Source organism: Erythrolamprus reginae, chromosome 1 (assembly GCF_031021105.1).
Source record: "Erythrolamprus reginae isolate rEryReg1 chromosome 1, rEryReg1.hap1, whole genome shotgun sequence".
Classification (NCBI taxonomy): domain Eukaryota; kingdom Metazoa; phylum Chordata; class Lepidosauria; order Squamata; family Dipsadidae; genus Erythrolamprus; species Erythrolamprus reginae.
Window position 1 is genome coordinate 121,713,787 of NC_091950.1, and position 19,754 is coordinate 121,733,540.

The 19,754-nt window shown below is 37.7% G+C and overlaps 1 protein-coding gene across 2 annotated transcripts in view; it reads left to right on the forward strand.

The window, feature by feature from the left end:
* The window catches only part of SBF2 (SET binding factor 2), a 264,683-nt gene that overhangs the window by 219,690 nt on the left and 25,239 nt on the right, over positions 1–19,754 (forward strand). Inside the window, exons 27-31 of one of the 2 annotated variants that reach the window (XM_070763308.1) lie at positions 2,918–3,114; positions 6,515–6,652; positions 7,528–7,623; positions 16,111–16,298; positions 19,538–19,714. In XM_070763308.1, the coding sequence (XP_070619409.1) occupies positions 2,918–3,114; positions 6,515–6,652; positions 7,528–7,623; positions 16,111–16,298; positions 19,538–19,714 (796 nt within the window). The remainder of the gene's footprint in view (positions 1–2,917; positions 3,115–6,514; positions 6,653–7,527; positions 7,624–16,110; positions 16,299–19,537; positions 19,715–19,754) is intronic. The other variant, XM_070763319.1, reaches the window with a different exon arrangement.

Here is a 19,754-nt window from a genome sequence, read left to right on the forward strand (position 1 = left end):
ATTTTTTAAAAAAGTTATATAATCAGTTATTTGTATACTACAGCATTGAGGCAGCCAGAGTTCATTTCTCTTCAGGGCCAAAATATTGATTGTGTTTGAGGTGCACATTTGTAACATCTGAACTTTCTTGTTCATAGAAACTAAGGATTTATAAACAGCTAGCCGTGGACAAGTATGAAATGTACATGTTGTTTTCTTTATTGGTTTCTGTACTGACTGGCTTATTTGCTAAAGATGCCTTCTATAATATAAAATATTACAACAACAACAACAACAACATACATACATACAGGTACATACACACACACATACATACATATATACATACATACGCACACATATATTAAGGCTATATGTATGTTCTAGCATAACTCAGGAATGCCTTGAACAATTTCAACCAAACCTGGTACACATATGATTTACTATTTGGCAACAAATACTGTGGGAGTAAGATACCCCTACCTCCCCTAGGAGTGGCCTTTTGGAACAAAGGTTATGTTCTGTACACTGAGCCTAGCTCAGCATTAAGCTAAGGGCATTTGGCTGCACTGAATCAAAGGGCTCTGTACTTTATTTATTTATTATTTATTTATTCGACTTCTATGCCGCTCAATCCCGAAGGATACAGGGTGGCTTACAACAACAGTATGAATACAATAAATAAGTACAAAACAGTAAAAGAAGTTGAACATTATCTAAGGGTAAAACATTAACAAACTAAAATCCCTTAAAAAAGGTTATTATAAGAAATGGCGGCCACACTCATATACATACACACCAGACTGGCCTAATCAGGCTGCCTTTGCTTCATAAGCCTACTGTGTGAGCCTAGGCCTGAGCTGGGATGAAGGATAATACTGGGAACACAGGCCAAAGCTATTCCCTAAGAGATTGTACAGAGAACGAGGCCAGTACAAGGCCTTTGATCGAGCACGCCACGGCATAAATGGATCGTCTGTCCCCACTTCACAGCTTTGGCCATTGTTGCCAGGATCCCCCTTCACTCCAATTCATTGCACAACCTAATCGAGGTGAAACAAGTATGAAAACCAGAGAGAACACCCAGCCTATCTCAGCAGGGGTGGAGGAAGCACAGCATGGGCCAGCTCAGGGATTTATGTTCCAGTCCCAGGCCCAGTTTGAGAAAATAGCAAAATGGGTGGCGGTGGCAGCAGAAGTTTCTAAATCTCCCAGATTCTGAAGCTAGGACTTGAACAAAGTCCTTATGCTTTTAATACCCTGTAAATAAAATTGCTTTGATTGACACTATAGATATAATTCATTCCTTTTTCTGTCTAATACAAGATTGGGATAAATACCCGGGCAACGCCAGGTAATCAACTAGTTATAAATAAAAATAATAATTAAGCAGTTAGAGCAAAATTTTGAGAGAATTATTGCACTAATTCAGCAGAGTGAAGAAAAGGACCCGTATGTGTTCCAAAGGACATATGTCTGTAAAACCATTGCATTAAATTATTGTTCTGATAACCTTTATTTTAATATTTAATCCAATAATAAGTTAGGAATTGTGCTGGAAAGAACGAACAATATTCCTTCTTTTTAACTACTTATCACCAACCCCCCCCCTCCTTATTTTGAACTTGCAGAGTTGAGTACGATCAATAAAGACAACTGTGCATTCAGCTTTGCCCATTCCCACCTCCAAAGAGTCAGAATAGAGCTGGAAGGGACCTTGGAGGTCTTCTAGTCCAGCCCCCTGCTCAAGCAAGAGATCTTACACAGTTTCAGACAAGAGACTGTCCAGTCTCTTATTTAAAACCTCCAGTGATGAAGCACCCGCAGCATCTGAAGGCAAGTTGTTCCATTGGTTAATTATCCTCACTGTTAGGAAGTTTTTCCTCAATTCTAGATTTCTCTCCTTAATTAAGTTGGAAAGAAATCTAAGCGCATTTGGCAATTACACACACAAGGTACTTACAGTAGAACCAATTACCTATCACCTCTTTCTTGAATCGGATCAGTAAAAATTAGTGGAGAATTTCATTGACTATAATTGAAAAGAAATCCCAGCATCTCAGATCAGCACTAGCCAAGTAGAAAAAGAAAGACATTGGCAAGAACTTGGCAGTCAGAACTTTTGGCAATAATTGTTGGCTGTTCCCAATCAATATTTTGTGAAATACTGTATAATGATTCTCTGTTTTGTAAAGGAAATAGTGGATTAAAAATAAGCCGTAGAAGCAAAAATATTTTCATCAATCTCCTATAAAAATATTGTCTGCATTAAAATTGTTATTTCTGGATGATTGTAATGCTTTTATCTTACTACAGATCATAACCCTACTAATAAAAAAAATGAATGGTATTAAATGGTAGCAAATTGTGGGAAATCTGGACTTAAAAGAAACTGCTAAAAAGAGCCAAAGGAAGAAAATGTCCACCAGCAGAAGTCATTCTGGGGGAGGGTGGGTTAGGGTTGATATCTTGACCTCTAGTAGTGGACAGTGGTAGTGGTAATAGAATCTATTTTACATGTTCAATTGCATGAAAGCAATGTTTTTGAATCTGCTTCCTGAAGAATGACAAAACGCTTATTTTAATATTGATCAAGTAAAGTGATGACCAAGTTTAGATAGTCCAATGAATAGCTTCTGACTTTCTGGGCTATGGCAGATTTGACAGGAAATGACCCTAGCCTGGGAAATATCTGTTAAAACAGATGTAAGTGATATGTTGATATGTTAGGTGGTCTTTTTTGAGTTGTTGCCAGTGCTTTTTGGTGTCAGAACAAAGGTGTTTATTAGCTCTTGGAGTTTTCAGATGTTCTAAGTTCACATGGTATCTAATCTGCTGTTATACTGGAAATTTATCAGAATTCTGTAATGAAAAGTCACATGAGCTTTTCGTTATAACCAATTCCATTGTATGACCTCTCTTTTTCACTTTGTTCCAGTTACCCAGGACTGCTAGTGGTACCTCAGTGCGTACAGGACAGCAGCCTGCAGAGAGTAGCTCGCTGCTATCGGCACAATCGCTTGCCAGTAGTATGTTGGAAAAACTCAAAAACAAGTACATTCCTGTTTCGAGCGGGTGGTTTCCATGGGAAAGGAGTTGTTGGCCTTTTCAAATCACAAAATACACAAACCTCAGGTGAGGTTATGTTTTGTATGAATTATCTTGTAGAATGGGAAGGTCTTTATATCATCAATTGTTAATACATTGCATTATTCTTTACAAATACTTTAGCTCTTTGTAAAAAAAAAGTTAATGCTTTCTCCAAACAAGTGCCTCCAGATGTTCTGGACTTAACCTCTACACAGGCAAAGTATCATGGTAGTTAAAATGCATTTGAAGGGAAGCGGAATGAGGGAAATTATCTCAGTGTATTATGTAACCAACATGTAATAAATGCAAAATTATTAAGGTTCTACCTTGTTATAACTTTTAGAGAATAAGAGACAAATATTTAATGTTTAACTTATTTTTGAGCTTCATGGCTGTTCTGTTCTGCCATGTAAACAGAAGAAATGTTGGCTAGCTAAATCCCTAGTGTCACACATAGAATGTTTCTTATTCATTAGAATATGACACTGTCCTGAGCAATCCCCACACCCTACTACACACCCTACAAATGTGACCATTTGCTAGGCAGTGAACTAAAATAAAAATCTGTATTTATTATATGAGGTAATAGTGGAAATATGGTTTATTCTATACTTTGGTAACCAATTAGTATTATTAGCCTGCTTGAAAAAACTTGTCCTATGGAATTTTTGAAGAGGATAATAAAAAACAAATGAACAGTTATGTGCAAGTTACATAAGCTATGAATCATTCAAGAATTTAAGATGTGAATAGATTTTGATTGCTTAAAATCCTGGGAATACTATACTGTTTTGTATGTGTTTGTGCTTTGAATGTATCCACACAATGAAAGAAAATTCTTCGATGTCAGTAATCTACAAATAATTGCTGTGCAGCTTTTGTTGGTAGGTCCCTGTAGGTACTTTCAAGTGTTTAACTGCAAGAATTGAGCAATTGGGGGGGGGGTATATCACCAAGGATTTTGGATTTGCCCCAAGAACAAACCATCTCCGAAGTCATTGTTTGCTTAAGCCAAGCTATATACAAACAGAGACTGTTCTTTCTTGTCGTTATTTTGTTTGGGGTAAAATATACACAGGGAAAGATTGGGGAGAAAAAGGAAGTCAGGATGAAATCGTAAAAATAGTAAAAGTGAATAATACAGGGAAAAAATGAAGAAGAAAATGTTGATCTGAAATGCATTATTTGCCATATTCAGGCTTGCTGGATGTTTGCATCTCTGTTGAGTGGTGGCCATTTACTTATTGAATTTGCTGCACAGTTTCAGGTATATTTTGAAAATGATTCAGGCAGTGCTTCAAGCAACATATGAATCTTATTTATTATTTATTTACTTATTTATTTATTAGATTTGTATGCCGCCCCTCTCCGAAGACTCGAGGCGGCTAACAACAGTATAAAAAGACAATGTAAACAAATCTAATATTAAAAATAATCTAAAAAATCCCAATTTAAAGAACCACTCATACATACAAGCATACCATGTATAAATTCTATAAGCCTAGGGGGAAGGGAAATTTCAATTCCCCCATGCCTGATGACAGAGGTGGGTTTTAAGGAGCTTGCGAAAGGCAAGGAGGGTGGGGGCAACTCTGATATCTGGGGGGAGCTGGTTCCAGAGGGCCGGGGCCACCACAGAGAAGGCTCTTCTCCTGGGTCCCGCCAAACGACATTGCTTAGTCGACGGGACCCGGAGAAGGCCAACTCTGTGGGACCTAACCGGTCGCTGGTATTCGTGCGGCAGAAGGCGGTCCCGGACATAATCTTGAGTCCTCTCTGCTTTTCAGTAAAGTGTTCCTTTTTTTCCCAGCCTTCTTCATAAGCCTGAAGAAAAGTTGTGGTTTCTTTGTAAGTTAATTGAATCAGTTCCATAAAACAGTTGCATCTTTTTTTCCCAGGCTTGTGCAAAAGCCCTCCAAAAGTGGGTTTCTTTAATAAACAGCAGAGTGGTGCTATGCTTCCATGAGTCCAAAGTATTTCTTCTAAATCTTTTTCAGATCATGCATTGCACAGTTCTGTTAGTCATGCTCATATAAGTAGGCAAGTGGAGAACAATATATGGAAAAGCAGAAAATGCTTGTATAACCACAAACAACATTATACTGTACCTACTGAAATAGTAAAGGCATCTTCATAATGATATTTTAGAAGCACCTTTTCATTAATACAGTAGTTACGTTTTGATTTCACCTACAAGCAGAACGCTAAAATGACCTCAGATTACTTTCGCAGTGATAGATGGTTGTATGTCTTATCCATGCTGGCAGATATGATGTTATATTTTATTTAGTTTATATTTATTCAATTTTATTTTTAATTTGAACAGTTATATTTATTTTATCTGCCCATAATAGGGAAGGTTTGCCTGGTAGGGAAGGTTTGCCTATTTGCCGATGACTCTAAAGTGTGCAATAGGGTTGATATTCCTGGAGGCGTCTGTAATATGGTAAATGATTTAGCTTTACTAGATAAATGGTCAAAGCAAATGTAAAATAATGCACTTGGGGAAAAGGAATCCTCAATCTGAGTATTGTATTGGCAGTTCTGTGTTAGCAAAAACTTCAGAAGAGAAGGATTTAGGGGTAGTGATTTCTGACAATCTCAAAATGGGTGAACAGTACAGTCAGGCGGTAGGAAAAGCAAGTAGGATGCTTGGCTGCATAGCTAGAGGTATAACAAGCAGGAAGAGGGAGATTGTGATCCCGCTATGTAGAGCGCTGGTGAGACCACATTTGGAATACTGTGTTCAGTTCTTGAGACCTCACCTACAAAAAGATATTGACAAAATTGAACGGGTCCAAAGACGGGCTACAAGAATGGTGGTGGGTCTTAAGCATAAAACATATCAGGAAAGACTTAATGAACTCAATCTGTATAGTCTGGAGGACAGAAGGAAAAGGGGGGACATGATCAAAACATTTAAATAAGTCAAAGGGTTAAATAAGGTTCAGGAGGGAAGTGGTTTTAATAGGAAAGTGAACACAAGAACAAGGGGACACAATCTGAAGTTAGTTAGGGGAAAGACAAAAGCAACATGAGAAAATATTATTTTACTGAAAGAGTAGTAGATCCTTGGAACAAACTTCCAGCAGACGTGGTTGGTAAATCCACAGTAACTGAATTTAAACATGCCTGGGATAAACATATATCCATTGTAAGATAAAATACAGGTTGGTAAATCCACAGTAACTGAATTTAAACGTGCCTGGGATAAACATAGATCCATCCTAAGATAAAATTCAAAAAATAGTATAAGGGCAGACTAGATGGATCATGAGGTCTTTTTCTGCCGCCAGTCTTCTATGTTTTTATGTTTCTATAATCAAAAGAGAAGATTTAAGATAACTAAATAAACACATCAGTTGGATGCTGTTTTCATTTCGTAGAAGTGAAATGTGCTGTACAAATCCAGGGTATAATCTGTTTCCTGCATTTGTTTGCATAGCTCCTACATCACTTGAATCATCAAGCAGCATAGAACAAGAAAAATACCTTCAAGCCTTACTGAATGCAATTTCTATCCATTGCAAATTGAATGGGAATAATACTCTTACCATCAGACCAGCAATTGCTTTATCTCCAGGTAATATGATCCTTTTGGATAGCTTGGTTAAAATCCAACATTTAAACATAGAATGTGTTTATAATGAACTTTTTTCTAATTTGATTTTCACATTATAATCTCTCATTGCCTTAATAAACCATTTCCTGGGTAGCTGATTTGTCTCTGAAATTTTTGCAAGTATACTTTTCATATAAATGGCAGTTTATAAAAGCAAAGTACTTTGAACTGAAGTAAAATTGCTAGCTGGTGAGATTCTGTGCCACATACATGAACAAATTTACGGGACTTTAGCTCTATTAGAAAATTACAAGCAATTTGAAATGCTTAACGTAGCTTTATCAACATACGTATAAATATATCTTGAAGGCGAAAGGTTAAAATGTGATATGCTTTTTACAGAATAGGTCTGGATGAAGCCATTAAGAAATGCATTAATATTCTATTTCAGTTGTCATGTGATGAAACCTGTAGGGTTCAAACAAAGGTAACGCTGCTGTTTTAGATACAGGAGCATGCAACTTGCCAAGTTTGTCCATTTGGCTTAATAAGTTGGTGAAATCAATTGTATCTAAATTCTGGCTTTTTCATAACATAACCCCATCACCAATTGTGCATGCTTTGCTTCATTTGTTGTTAAAGACTTTGATTGTGTTAGCCATGCCTAACTTCCTGTATGCTGCAAATGTATACTTGCTATTTCTAATTATGTGTAATGTTTCTTAAATGTGGGAAAGTGGCAACAATTAGATAAATGAACCATTAAAGGAATATTTCTATATATGTGCCATTGTTGTTTTCAACCATAGGGTTCAAGTTAAGGTAATATATAGGTAATATGTCAACTTGAATGATATTCTACTTTTAATCTTTCCATTCTTTTTGACTGACTTTAGGCACTGAAAGGAGGGCTTCAAGAATGTCTACTGTGTTTAAGCAGGTAGTGCCAGGACATTTGGATGTAAATCTGTCCAATAGCTTTGCTCGAGGAGGTTAGTAAGAATAGTTCAAAGCCTACCCATGGATGTAAGGGCGATTCTTGCATTTTGCCTCAGTTGATTGCATTATATACACATGAATTATAACATTTTTATAAAAATTGCCTGATATGCATATCAATGCAAGAGTATGCATTTTGAAATGAAGTTTGCAGATGCAAATGAATATGCATGTAGTTCTTGCCATTTGGCGGTGGGTTTTGTTTTTTTTGCATCAGCAGTAAGGACTGGTAACAATTATGTTTTCTAGTTTTCAACTGTGGATATTTCATTAGATGGGAGATGCCATCAGGTGGAATGCTAGATGAGCCACCTGTCATAACATTTACTCATATATTACTTATACATTCAATATTTCACCACCTGCACAGAATTTGAAACTACATATGAAACATCCCAGGACAGTTTTTCACAGAATAGAATAGCCATAGTTTCCAGCAGCTATTTTCTACACACTCACAAATGTGTAGTAATATGTATGGAATGAATGGTATGTGTGGGATTATTGTATGGATGTGGTGAATGGGAATGGCATGAATGACATACTTGGCCCACCTGGCATTGGAGAGGCAGGAGGGGAGGGGGCACCTATCTGCAGAGTGGCAGAGGGTCAGAATATCCCAGTGCTGCTGGGGAGAGGCAGATATGGCGGGAGCCATGGAGCTAGCCGTTCCAGGGGAAGGAGAGATCGCTGCTTAATAGCGATCCCTTGTTCTGGCTCCATGAGCTCAACCCAGGGCACTGGTGATGAGTGTAATCCTGGCCCTGGGTTCAGGGTGCTGCTACTCAATGCCAGGTCAGTGGTAAAGCTCTCCTCATCCAGTATTTGATCCTGGAAGAGGAGGCCGACTTGGCATGTGTGACTGAAACCTGGCTGGGCCCGGAGGGAGGAGTTCCTCTCTCTGAAATTTGTTGACATCAGCCTCGAGCCCAGGGAAGGGGGGGAGGAGTGGCTATTATAGCCAGGGAGAGCCTTTGCCTGCGTAGACTCGTTGTTCCAGAGATTGCGGGTTGTGAGTCCCTCCTGGTGAAGTTGGACTTAGGGGTTCAGGTGGGCTTGTTGCTCATGAACCTGCCTCCCATCTGTGTGTCAACAGCCCTGCCTGTGCTGCTCGAGGAGATAGCCGGGCTGGCGGTGGGGTTCCCCAGACTTAGTGTCTTGGGGGACTTTAACCTACTGTCACTCGGTGAAACCTTTGGGCTAGTGCAGGAGTTCATTGCCACCATGACAGCCATGGACCTGACTCAAGTACTACAGGGTCCGACTCACAAGGGGGGGCAGGCACCCAACATGGTATTCCTCTCTGAGCAATTGAGTAATGGTCTGAGACTAAGGGGCTTAGAAGTGGTGCCTTTGTCATGGCCAGACCATTTTCTACTGCGGCTTGACTTCCTGGCTCCAATCCTCCCCCACAGGGAGGCGGAACCGACTAGGTGGCTTCGCCCCAGATGCCTGATGGACCCAGAGGGCTTTCAAAAAATGCTTGGGGTTCTACCAGATGCACTCGTCCACAGTTCGGCAGAGTCTCTTGCCGTGGCCTGGAATAAGGCTGAGACGGAGGCTCTTGACCAGATTACGCCGTTGCGACCTCTCTGTGGCACTAGACCTCGGAATGCTCCTTGGTATACGGAGGAGCTCCGGGAGTTAAAACGCCAGAAGAGATGTCTAGAGAAGCGATGGAGGAAGAGTAAGTCCGAATCCAACAGAACACTTGTAAGAGCTCGTATTAAGATTTACAAAGTGGCGCTCAAGGCAGCAAGATGCGCATATAATGCCACCATGATTGCATCAGCGGAATCTCGCCCAGTTGCTCTGTTTAGGGTGACCCGCTTCCTTCTTAACCAGAGGGGAGTTGGGAAGCAGCACCGAGGATTTTAACACATTTTTCGCTGATAACGTCCCTCAGATCTGGGCGGACTTTGACTCTGATTGGATAACACAGTCGACTGACAATAATTCCATCTGTCCGTCCATTACCCTGGGGAGGGAGGTACTGACCCCCTCAGAGAGGGTCCGCCACTTGGGCGTCCTTCTTGATCCACAGCTAACATTAGAGAACCATCTTTCAGCTGTGGCGAGGGGGGCATTTGCCCAGGTTTGCCTGGTGCACCAGTTGTGGCCCTACTTGGACTGGGAGTCACTGATCATAGTCACTCATGCCCTCATCACCTCAAGGTTCGACTACTGTAATGCTCTCTACTTGGGGCTACCTTTGAAGAGTGTTCGGAAACTTCAGATCGTGCAGAATGCAGCTGCGAGAGAAATCATGGGCTTTCCCAGATATGCCCATGTCACACCAACACTCCGCAGTCTGCATTGGTTGTCGATCAGTTTCCGGTCACAATTCAAAGTGTTGGTTATGACCTATAAAGCCCTTCATGGCATCGAACCATAATATCTCCAGGACCGCCTTCTGCCGCACAAAACCCAGTGACCGATTAGGTCCCACAGAGTTGGCCTTCTCCGGGTCCTGTCGACAAAACAGTGTCATCTGGCGGAACCCAGGGAAAGAGGCTTCTCTGTGGCGACCCCGACCTGTTGGAATCAACTCCTCCCGGAGATCAGGACTGCCCCCACCCTCCTTGTGTTTTGCAAACTTCTCAAAACCCACCTCTACCCCGGGCCATTTCATTTTATGTATGGTTTGTCTGGGATGTATGACTGTTTTTATATTAAGGGTTTTAAACTGTTTTTTAACTATTGGATTTGTACTGTGTTTTGTTGTTGTGAGCCGTCCCGAGTCTCCGGAGAGGGGCGGCATACAAATCTAAATAATAATAATAATAATAATAATTATTATTATTATTAAATTATTAAATTTATTATTATTATTAAAGTCATAATTTTAATTACCTGTAGAACTCAACTATTCAATCAATGAAACTATTCAGCTTAATACTGAAACATCTTTTATGTATAGATATTAATACTATATATTGAAATGAGAATGTCTATCCACAGCAGAATTATTAAATATAATAAAATTATAAATTGAGCATTGCTTTTAAACATCAGTTTGTTGTTGATTGCACAGCCACTGCAGACCCCTACTCAGCTGAGGTATTTGTAATCAACTCTGCATTTTAGTAAAATAATAGGATACTCTGTCCCTAATGATGCCTTTCAAATTTCAGGAATATGCTTTTTTAAAAAAAAAATGTAATAATGTACAATGACCAGGTTTTGACTGGGGAAAAGATCTAATTCAACTGAAGGTAACTTCTACCTAAATTCACTATAGATGATAATGTTTTAAGAAGAGCCATGAACATAAGAAGAGCCATGCTGAATCAGGCCAAAGCCCATCGAGTCCAGCATTCTGTGTCACACAGTGGCCCACCAATTGTCCTTGGGGATCTTGAGCAGAAAGAGAAGGCAAGACCCTCCCTTTCCCCTCACCCCCAGCAAATGGTACTCAAGGGAATTTTGCCTGCCTCAACCAACATAGAGGCGGCACATGGACATTCGTTTCAAAAACCACCGAATTAATAATTTTAATAATGAATAGATTAGAAACTAATGGAAGAGGTCCTTTTAAAATATAATAAACCCTTTATTGTGACAATACTGTAAATTTTGTAGTTTGTCATGTTTGGTAGATCAAGGGTGACAAGAGACAATAGGCTTATGAAAAAAGTTTTACTTATTAAGACTGACACTTAAAGAACAAAATGCCACCAAATTTAGAGTTGTTAGAATTAAACTAAATTCAAAATTATCAGTGTTTCACAAATCACATCTGGCTCCTCTTTCATTGTGGATGCCTAATTTAGAAAACAACAGCTGTTTGTTGTTATTGTTGCTATTGATAGGAGTTTAAATTATTTACTCACCTATTCCAACTTACCTACGGACCTGTCAGTAGATATCAATCTACTTTTTATTACTATCATTAATATAAAAAATTAGGACAGTCATTTGGAAGTCAAATTTATTTATTTTAGGATAGATGAAGTATAATGATATGGATGGGCTATAGCAGTAGGATTGTGTCTACTAATAGAGTAGAATCATTGAGTAGACGTATTTGCACTAACTTCTAGCAAGACCAGTCATTGTATTGGTTAAAGGACAGGGAGTCTTTGCTCATGGTCACTTATGCCCGTATCATCTCGAGGTTCGACTAGTGCAATGCTCTCTACATGGGGCTACCTCTGAAGAGTGTTCAGAAACATCAAATCGTCCAAAATGCAGCTGTGCGAGTGGTTATGGGCCTTCCAAGGCAAGCCCATATCTCATCATCACTCTGCAGACTGCATTGGCTGCCGATCGGTTTCCAGGCACAATTCAAAGTGTTGGTTATGACCTATAAAGCCCTACATGGCATAGGACCAGATTATTTCCAAGACTGCCTTTTGCCGCACAAATCCCAGCGTCCGATGAGGTCCCACAGATTTGGTCTCCTCAGGGTACCATCAACCAAAACAATGCCGGTTGGTGGGGCCTAGGGGAAGAGCCTTCTCTGTGGGGTGGCCGGCCCTCTGGAATCAACTCCCACCAGAGATTCGCATTGCCCCGATCCTCCTTGCTTTCCGAAAGAGTTTAAAAAATCATCTTTGTCACCAGGCCTGGGGTCATTAGATCTTTCCCCCTGACCAACAAGTGTTTTTACTGTGATTTATTGAGTGAATGTTAATGAATGTTTTAAATTTAGAATTTTTAAAGATTTTTAATTATATTAATTGGATCAATTGTATTATTATGTCTTTTATATATGCTCTGAGCCGCCCCGAGTCCTCTGAGAAGGGCGGCATACAAATCCAATTAAACTAAACTAAACTAAAATACATATGACAGCATGTAAGAGATTCATACACATTGTGTTGGAAGAATGTAGTTGCCAAAGTCATCAAAAGCTTACCGTATCTAGATTTATTCTGTAAGCAGTCCAGAAAATATTTAGGCTTCCCCTAAAACTAAATGTAGGATAGCAATAACTTTCCTTCTATGCAATTACATAATTTCTCTTCCAGTTATTGCTCTCATAAAATCTTGAAATAAAAATGAAACATGCTAGGGATAAAAAACAAAATATATTCATTATTTTTCTTCTTTTACACGACAATTTACCTACATAATGCAAGGAGTACCAAAAAGAAGCTCTTTACTGTAATGGTAACTGTGAATTCAGACTGATATTTAATTTAGAACTTTTTTGGCAACATTTCTGTATTTTGGGATGAAATATCTTTTCAAAACATTCATTATAGTATTAATATTTATTTGTTATCTTACTTTCAGAAGTATTGTTATATTAACTGACTGAATAATGTAGATTTCATATAAAAGCACTTCATTTCTTGGAAATCTCAAGGGAAAAAATCAGAGTATAAGCAAAGAAGCTGTATTTAGAGTGATTACAACTATCAGTATAATTAAGTTCAATTAAATGCTAAGTGAATATTTTTGAATTAGGTAATATCTATGTCAAATAGTTCCAATTGCCATTTAGATTAATGGAAGGTAGCCATTTTTTAATATATTCCCTATCTTGATTATAAAGGATTTTAAAGAATACAAAACCAGAGGAAAACTGCCTTGGCAGAAGCATCATACTGAAGTATATTGTTGGTCAGTTATAAATTCTGTCTTTATTTTTTAACATAAAGTCAATATTTCAAAGTGAAAATTCTGCCACCCTTCCTTATGAATCTATTATTAATAAGGATGTTAGACTATGAAGTTTATGTGAACCAATGATTGTATTTAAGAATATAGTACAACTAGAAATAAAATCTTTAGCTTAGGTTTCAATTACAGAGTACTTAATCAACTAGATGAATAAGATTTAACATCTAGGTTAACTTTCATCCACCTAAACGTTTATTAAATTGTGAGATTAGTGGAATAAAATGACATTCTTTCTTGCTCTCGAATTATTTAATGCTTTTTTCTTTAGAAAAAATTAAAATCAAAGTTAAAAGCTTTCCCTTAAGAATCAGGGGGGGAGGATCAGAAGTAATTTCAATGAATTTCTATTTAAATATATAGCTCCATTATACAGAATGATTTAATCAGTTTAATACCATAAGACTAGATATTATGTTTAATTGTCAAAGTACTAGTGTTATACAATAGGCTCAAGCAAACCAAAATTTTGCATGTTAATAATTTGATTGCACAAACACATGCTTCGCATGGTGCTTGAAATTAAAAGATACAGAGATAAATTTGTTCCTTCTTTCACCCTGCATTGATTTTTTTTCTTCTACCAATAACAATAAAGTAATAAGTTGTGACTTTTAAAACTGATACATCTTTCCAGAATTGTTTTTTTCATAGTTGTATGGTATAATTGGTATATACCAGTTGGTATAATTCACTGCCACATGGCTCTAGGCAGGTCTGCAGTGTCCATAAATGTTATCCTATATTACAGCTGATCTACATTTTTCTCCTTGCAGCTTGATTTAGAGATTGAATCCTTGATGCTAGCTGTTAAAAATCAAATGTTACAAGCAATTGTTTTTATCATAAAGCAGTAGAAATATAGAAATAATCTTTCTTTTCTTCCCGTGCAATATGCTGTGACTGCTTTATTGCAATGCCCACCCCATTCGTTTTCCTCCTGTCCTTACTGATAACTGCCAGTGGTTGGGTACAGAGATAAATGTTTCAAACTAATTCCAAATTAGAAAGAATCTAAAATTTCCCATCTATTTTATGATGTGTATCAATGCACCTTAAAGAAACTAGGTTGGCTTAACTGCCAAGGCATCTTCTTGCTATAATATACTATGGAGTGATTCATAGATCCATAAGCATTATCTTTATTGCAAAAGGGACAGAATTATGCTCAGATCACTTACCAAAAACTAAATCATGTTACACGAGTACCCTTGCTCACATAAATGTTCATGGTTATTAAAAAGAGAATAAAAGTCTAAATTATAAAATAAAATAGTGCATATGTCCATTTGCTTGTTTTAGGTATTATTTAATGATCACAAGGGATTTGAAGATTATATGTCCTTTAATCACTGTAACCCACCACTGGCTAATGTGGTAATCTGCATGTGCTTTTCAAACTGCAATCATCGCTTTTTATGTAGTGCAAGGTATAATCAAGCCCTGTTTTAATAATGCAAAAGGGGATTTTTTAAAAACTGATACAATGTGATCATTTTGTCAGCTAATGCTCTTAATCTTGAATGGCAACTGTTTGTCTAATTATTTATTAGTAATAATAAAGATTGCATACAATTTTCTTTATTTCAGAGATTACTTTAAATAATAGTTTACCACTTTCAGTTTTATCACTAAAAATCAGTAGACTGGCTTTGTATGTAGGTGAGACAATTCCTATCAGCAATATGTGTGTGGCAATACTTCATTACTTTTTAATCATATCATTGCTATAGTACACTTTCTCAGTAATAATATCAGTTGATCTGGAATTCTTGACTGTATTATTAATGTTGTTAATAAATCCATAGAGAGCAATGACCCTCAGACCAAACATGACTTATATTTTAATACACTTGCTGTTCTCAAAGGGCGTGTTACTTCACATGACAGTTTTCTAGGGCCAGAAGAGCTGAAGAACCATTGGTGGGAAACAGTAGAATCCGGTTATCTCTGTTACATAGCCATAATGTTTAGACCAGTGTTTCCCAACCTTGGCAACTTGAAGATATTTGGACTTCAACTCCCAGAATTCCCTAGCCAGCAATTGCTGGCTGGGGAATTCTGGGAGTTGAAGTCCAGATATCTCCAAGTTGCCAAGGTTGGGAAACATCAATTTAGACATATATACTGCTTCAAAGTGCTTTGCAGCCCTCTCTATTTACAGAGATTAAGCATATTGCCCCCAACAATCTGGGTCCTCAATTTACCGACCTTGGAAGGATGGAAGGCTGAGTCAACCTTGCGGCTACTGAGATTTGACCTGCCAAACTGCTGGCAGCTGGTGATCAGCATCATTTAACATGTAATGACCATCTGCACTGTTATGGTAGTATATTACTGGCATCAACTAGATTGCTCACATCATCACATGATTAATTTCGGTCTCAGTGCATAAGAAATAAGAAATCATATGGAATATATAATACAGGAAGTGGTTTTGTAATGGCATGTATGCCAATAGCATCATATTAATTAGTAACTGCTTTTTCCTATTGTTTAATCCCAGTGCGAATTAGTGCACCTCACTTAAAAGAGGCTCACACTGTTTCTAGGTAATGCGATTACACAATGTCTGTAGCTAGTGAAGATACAGAAAAGTAGCTTCATAAAGTATTAAACATGAGGTGATTTGAATGTGATTATTATGGTAAATCATGGTTATCAATTCACAGCAGATTACCTTAAACATGTGTTTGATGTAACTGATAATAATAGCAGTGTTTCAAAGTAATATATATGTAGAACATTTGCAACTGCCCAGAGGCATTGGGAGGCAGCATATAAATTTAATTTTAAAAGCTCATGTAAGTGAAAATACAAAATATTTCATAACGTTTTTAATTTTTATAAAGGTGTGTGGGCCAGTCTTCGTTCAAGTGGTAGATTTATCAGCACTCAGATGCCATTCCTCGATGTGGGTGCAAGATTAGCTGGGAAAGATGGTTCACCTTCATACAGCAGCAGCAGTGCGTACTTGCAAAACCGACTCCTCAAGCGACAAGCTGCTCTTTACATATTTGGAGAAAAATCTCAACTCAGAGTATGTCTGTTTTCCATATACTTGTAGGCTTTGGGTGGAATAATATTACAACTTGTTTATAACTGGAATGCAACACAGCAGTGAACTGTGCACATTGGAACTCTTGGTTTCAATGAGTCTTAAATCTCAGAGTTGTGCTGGACTACAGGATCTCAGTTGAAATAGCATAGGCACAAGGATTCTGTGAGTTTTTCAAGTTATTAGAAGCAGTAAAATCAGAAAGAAAGGGATATTGTAGAAGAATATAGACTTCTGGAGAGAGAGAAATAAATACAAGACTCAATGTACATATTATTCAATTTACATATTATTCACACACACCCCGCCCCCCCCACCAATCATGGTCCAGACTAGACATGTTCTGGACCACAAATGAGATTGAAAACATGATAGAAAAAATTAACGTTGGTGTAAACATTTGGCCAGACCACCACCCAATAACAGTAATACTTAAAGCGGTGGAAAAAGGAAACAAACGTTGGGCTATATACCCAAACACAATAAAGGAAAAGGAGTATAGAAAATATATGACTAGAGAATTAACCTACTTTTTGAAAGACAACTGGAATAAGGACACCAGTTTGCAAAATATTTGGGATGCCACCAAGGCGTATATTAGGGGTCTAACAATTGCCTATACAAGTAGTCAGGCGGTAGGGAAAGCAAGTAGGATGCTTGGCTGCATAGCTAGAGGTATAACAAGCAGGAAGAGGGAGATTATGATCCCACTATATAGAATGCTGGTGAGACCACATTTGGAATACTGTGTTCAGTTCTGGAGACCTCACCTACAAAAAGATATTGACAAAATTGAACGGGTCCAAAGACGGGCTACAAGAATGGTGGAAGGTCTTAAGCATAAAACGTATCAGGAAAGACTTAATGAACTCAATCTGTATAGTCTGGAGGACAGAAGGAAAAGGGGGGACATGATCGAAACATTTAAATATATTAAAGGGTTAAATAAGGTCCAGGAGGGAAGTGTTTTTAATAGGAAAGTGAACACAAGAACAAGGGGACACAATCTGAAGTTAGTTGGGGGAAAGATCAAAAGCAACATGAGAAAATATTATTTTACTGAAAGAGTAGTAGATCCTTGGAACAAACTTCCAGCAGATGTGGTAGATAAATCCACAGTAACTGAATTTAAACATGCCTGGGATAAACATATATCCATCCTAAGATAAAATACAGAAAATAGTATAAGGGCAGACTAGATGGACCATGAGGTCTTTTTCTGCCGTCAGACTTCTATGTTTCTATGTTTCTATGTTTCTAAGTAGAGAAAACAGAAATAAAAAACAAAAACTAAGGGAATTACAAGAACAAATAAAAAAACTGGAAACACAGCTACAAAACGATCCCCAGAGCAACCACAGAAAGAAAGGGAGCTAGAAGCTGCTAAGAAGCATCTAGAAGAACCTCCCTAAAGTCCTAAAATGGTATCACCAAAACTTGTCAATCCAGTTTTGAGGTACTGGAGAATATATGAATAGAATCCTGCAAGTTTCATGCGGCTTTGGGAACTCAGGGTACTGATCCCTGCATTAGAATACAATTTGTGCAAAGCTGCCCCCCCCCCCCCCACTACACAGTGACCGCTGAGAACAACACATTGAAATTGATACCTGGAACCTAACAATGTAATTTCATTATTAATTTTAATTAAATTATTTTACTCTGTTAAAATTAAAGGCTATTAGTCACAGTCCATTCTTTTCAGTGAGATGGATTTTGAGTTGAGTGTTCACCCGTATAACTAAATAAATATCATTTTTACATATGACCAGAGGATCTGAATATGATTGTATTTACCGTACTTATTCTTGTTCAGTAATGTATTTATTCATTTAACAGATTTCATAATAGCATTTCAGGACCGTGATTTTCTTAAAGAAGCTTACGATACAAAATAGTAGATTCATTGCCAAATTTTAAAAGTATCTTAATTCATTGTTAAATAAATCAAGTAAAATACAGTCAAGTGTATAACTGCAGCAAATGCCATAAAACTTTTTAAATTGAAATCTAGTGGTGATTTTAAAGCACAGCTTGGTTTTCAGCCAATAAACAGATTTCGATCCAAACCATATCAATTATATATAATATTAACAGTATGCATAGCAAAATCATACTGCAACATTTATAGTAGTGTCCAAACAAAGTCACATAAATTGAAGAATTCATAACCTCTCAAATATAAATAACACTTTTATGTTTTACTGAACATAAAAGTGTTATTTATATTTGAGAGGTTATGAATTCTTCAATTTATGTGATTTTGTTGGGACACTACTATAAATAAGTGACATCAACTAGTGTTTATCAATCCTTTCCTAGGTTATCATAAAAAAGAAAAGTCCAAAAACGTGGACTTTTCATTACCATTTTTCATATTATTCGTGTTGGTTATGACCTATAAAGCCCTTCATGGCACTGGGCCAGGTTATCTCCGGGACCGCCTTCTGCCGCACAAATCCCAGCGACCAATTAGGTCCCACAGAGTTGGCCTTCTCCGGGTCCCGTCAACTAAACAATGTCATTTGGCGGGACCCAGGGGAAGAGCCTTCTCTGTGGCGGCCCCAGCCCTCTGGAACCAACTCCCCCCAGAGATTAGAATAGCCCCCACCCTTCTTGCCTTTCGCAAGCTTCTTAAAACCCACCTCTGTCGTCAGGCATGGGGGAATTAAGATATTCTTTCCCCCTAGGCTTCCACAATTTATGTATGGTACGTTTGTATGAATGATTGGTTTTAAAATAAGGGTTTTTAGCTTCTTTAGTATTGGATTGTCGCATGTTGTTTTTACCACTGTTGTTAGCCGCCCCGAGTCTATGGAGAGGGGCGGCATACAAATCCAATAAAATGAAATGAAAAAAATGAAAATGAAATTAGGTTCCAGGACAGAGAAAAGCCATTACATTGATGTTGTATTACATTGATATTGTAATTTTAATATAAGGATCTGCATAATACTAAAAAAAAGTTGTACTGTCATCACATTACAGCAAAATAGATCAAAAAGAGTTGTGAGTTGTGAGGTCATTTGAGTTTTGCAGCCAAAAATCAAATACAAAGAAAGTTATGTAAGATATATACTACACCTAGTAATACTAGGTCTCAGAAAAAAATGTTAAGCTCTTCCAAAAAAAATGGAGTAGGAAAACTAAATCCTTTAATAAATAGTTTAAGTGTATATATAAAATGAATAGCATAAATAAAATGCTTTCTTTGTCCACAGGGCTTCAAACTTGATTTTGCTTTAAATTGTGAATTTGTTCCAGTTGAATTCAGTGACATCCGGCAAGTGAAAACTAGTTTTAAAAGACTCATGAGCGCTTGTGTTCCTAGCAATATTCCAGCAGATTCTGAAATAACATTCCTTAAAGCTCTTGGAGACTCTGAATGGTTCCCTCAGGTAAAGTGATATGGGGCAGTCATAAATGCTTGTGATTTCT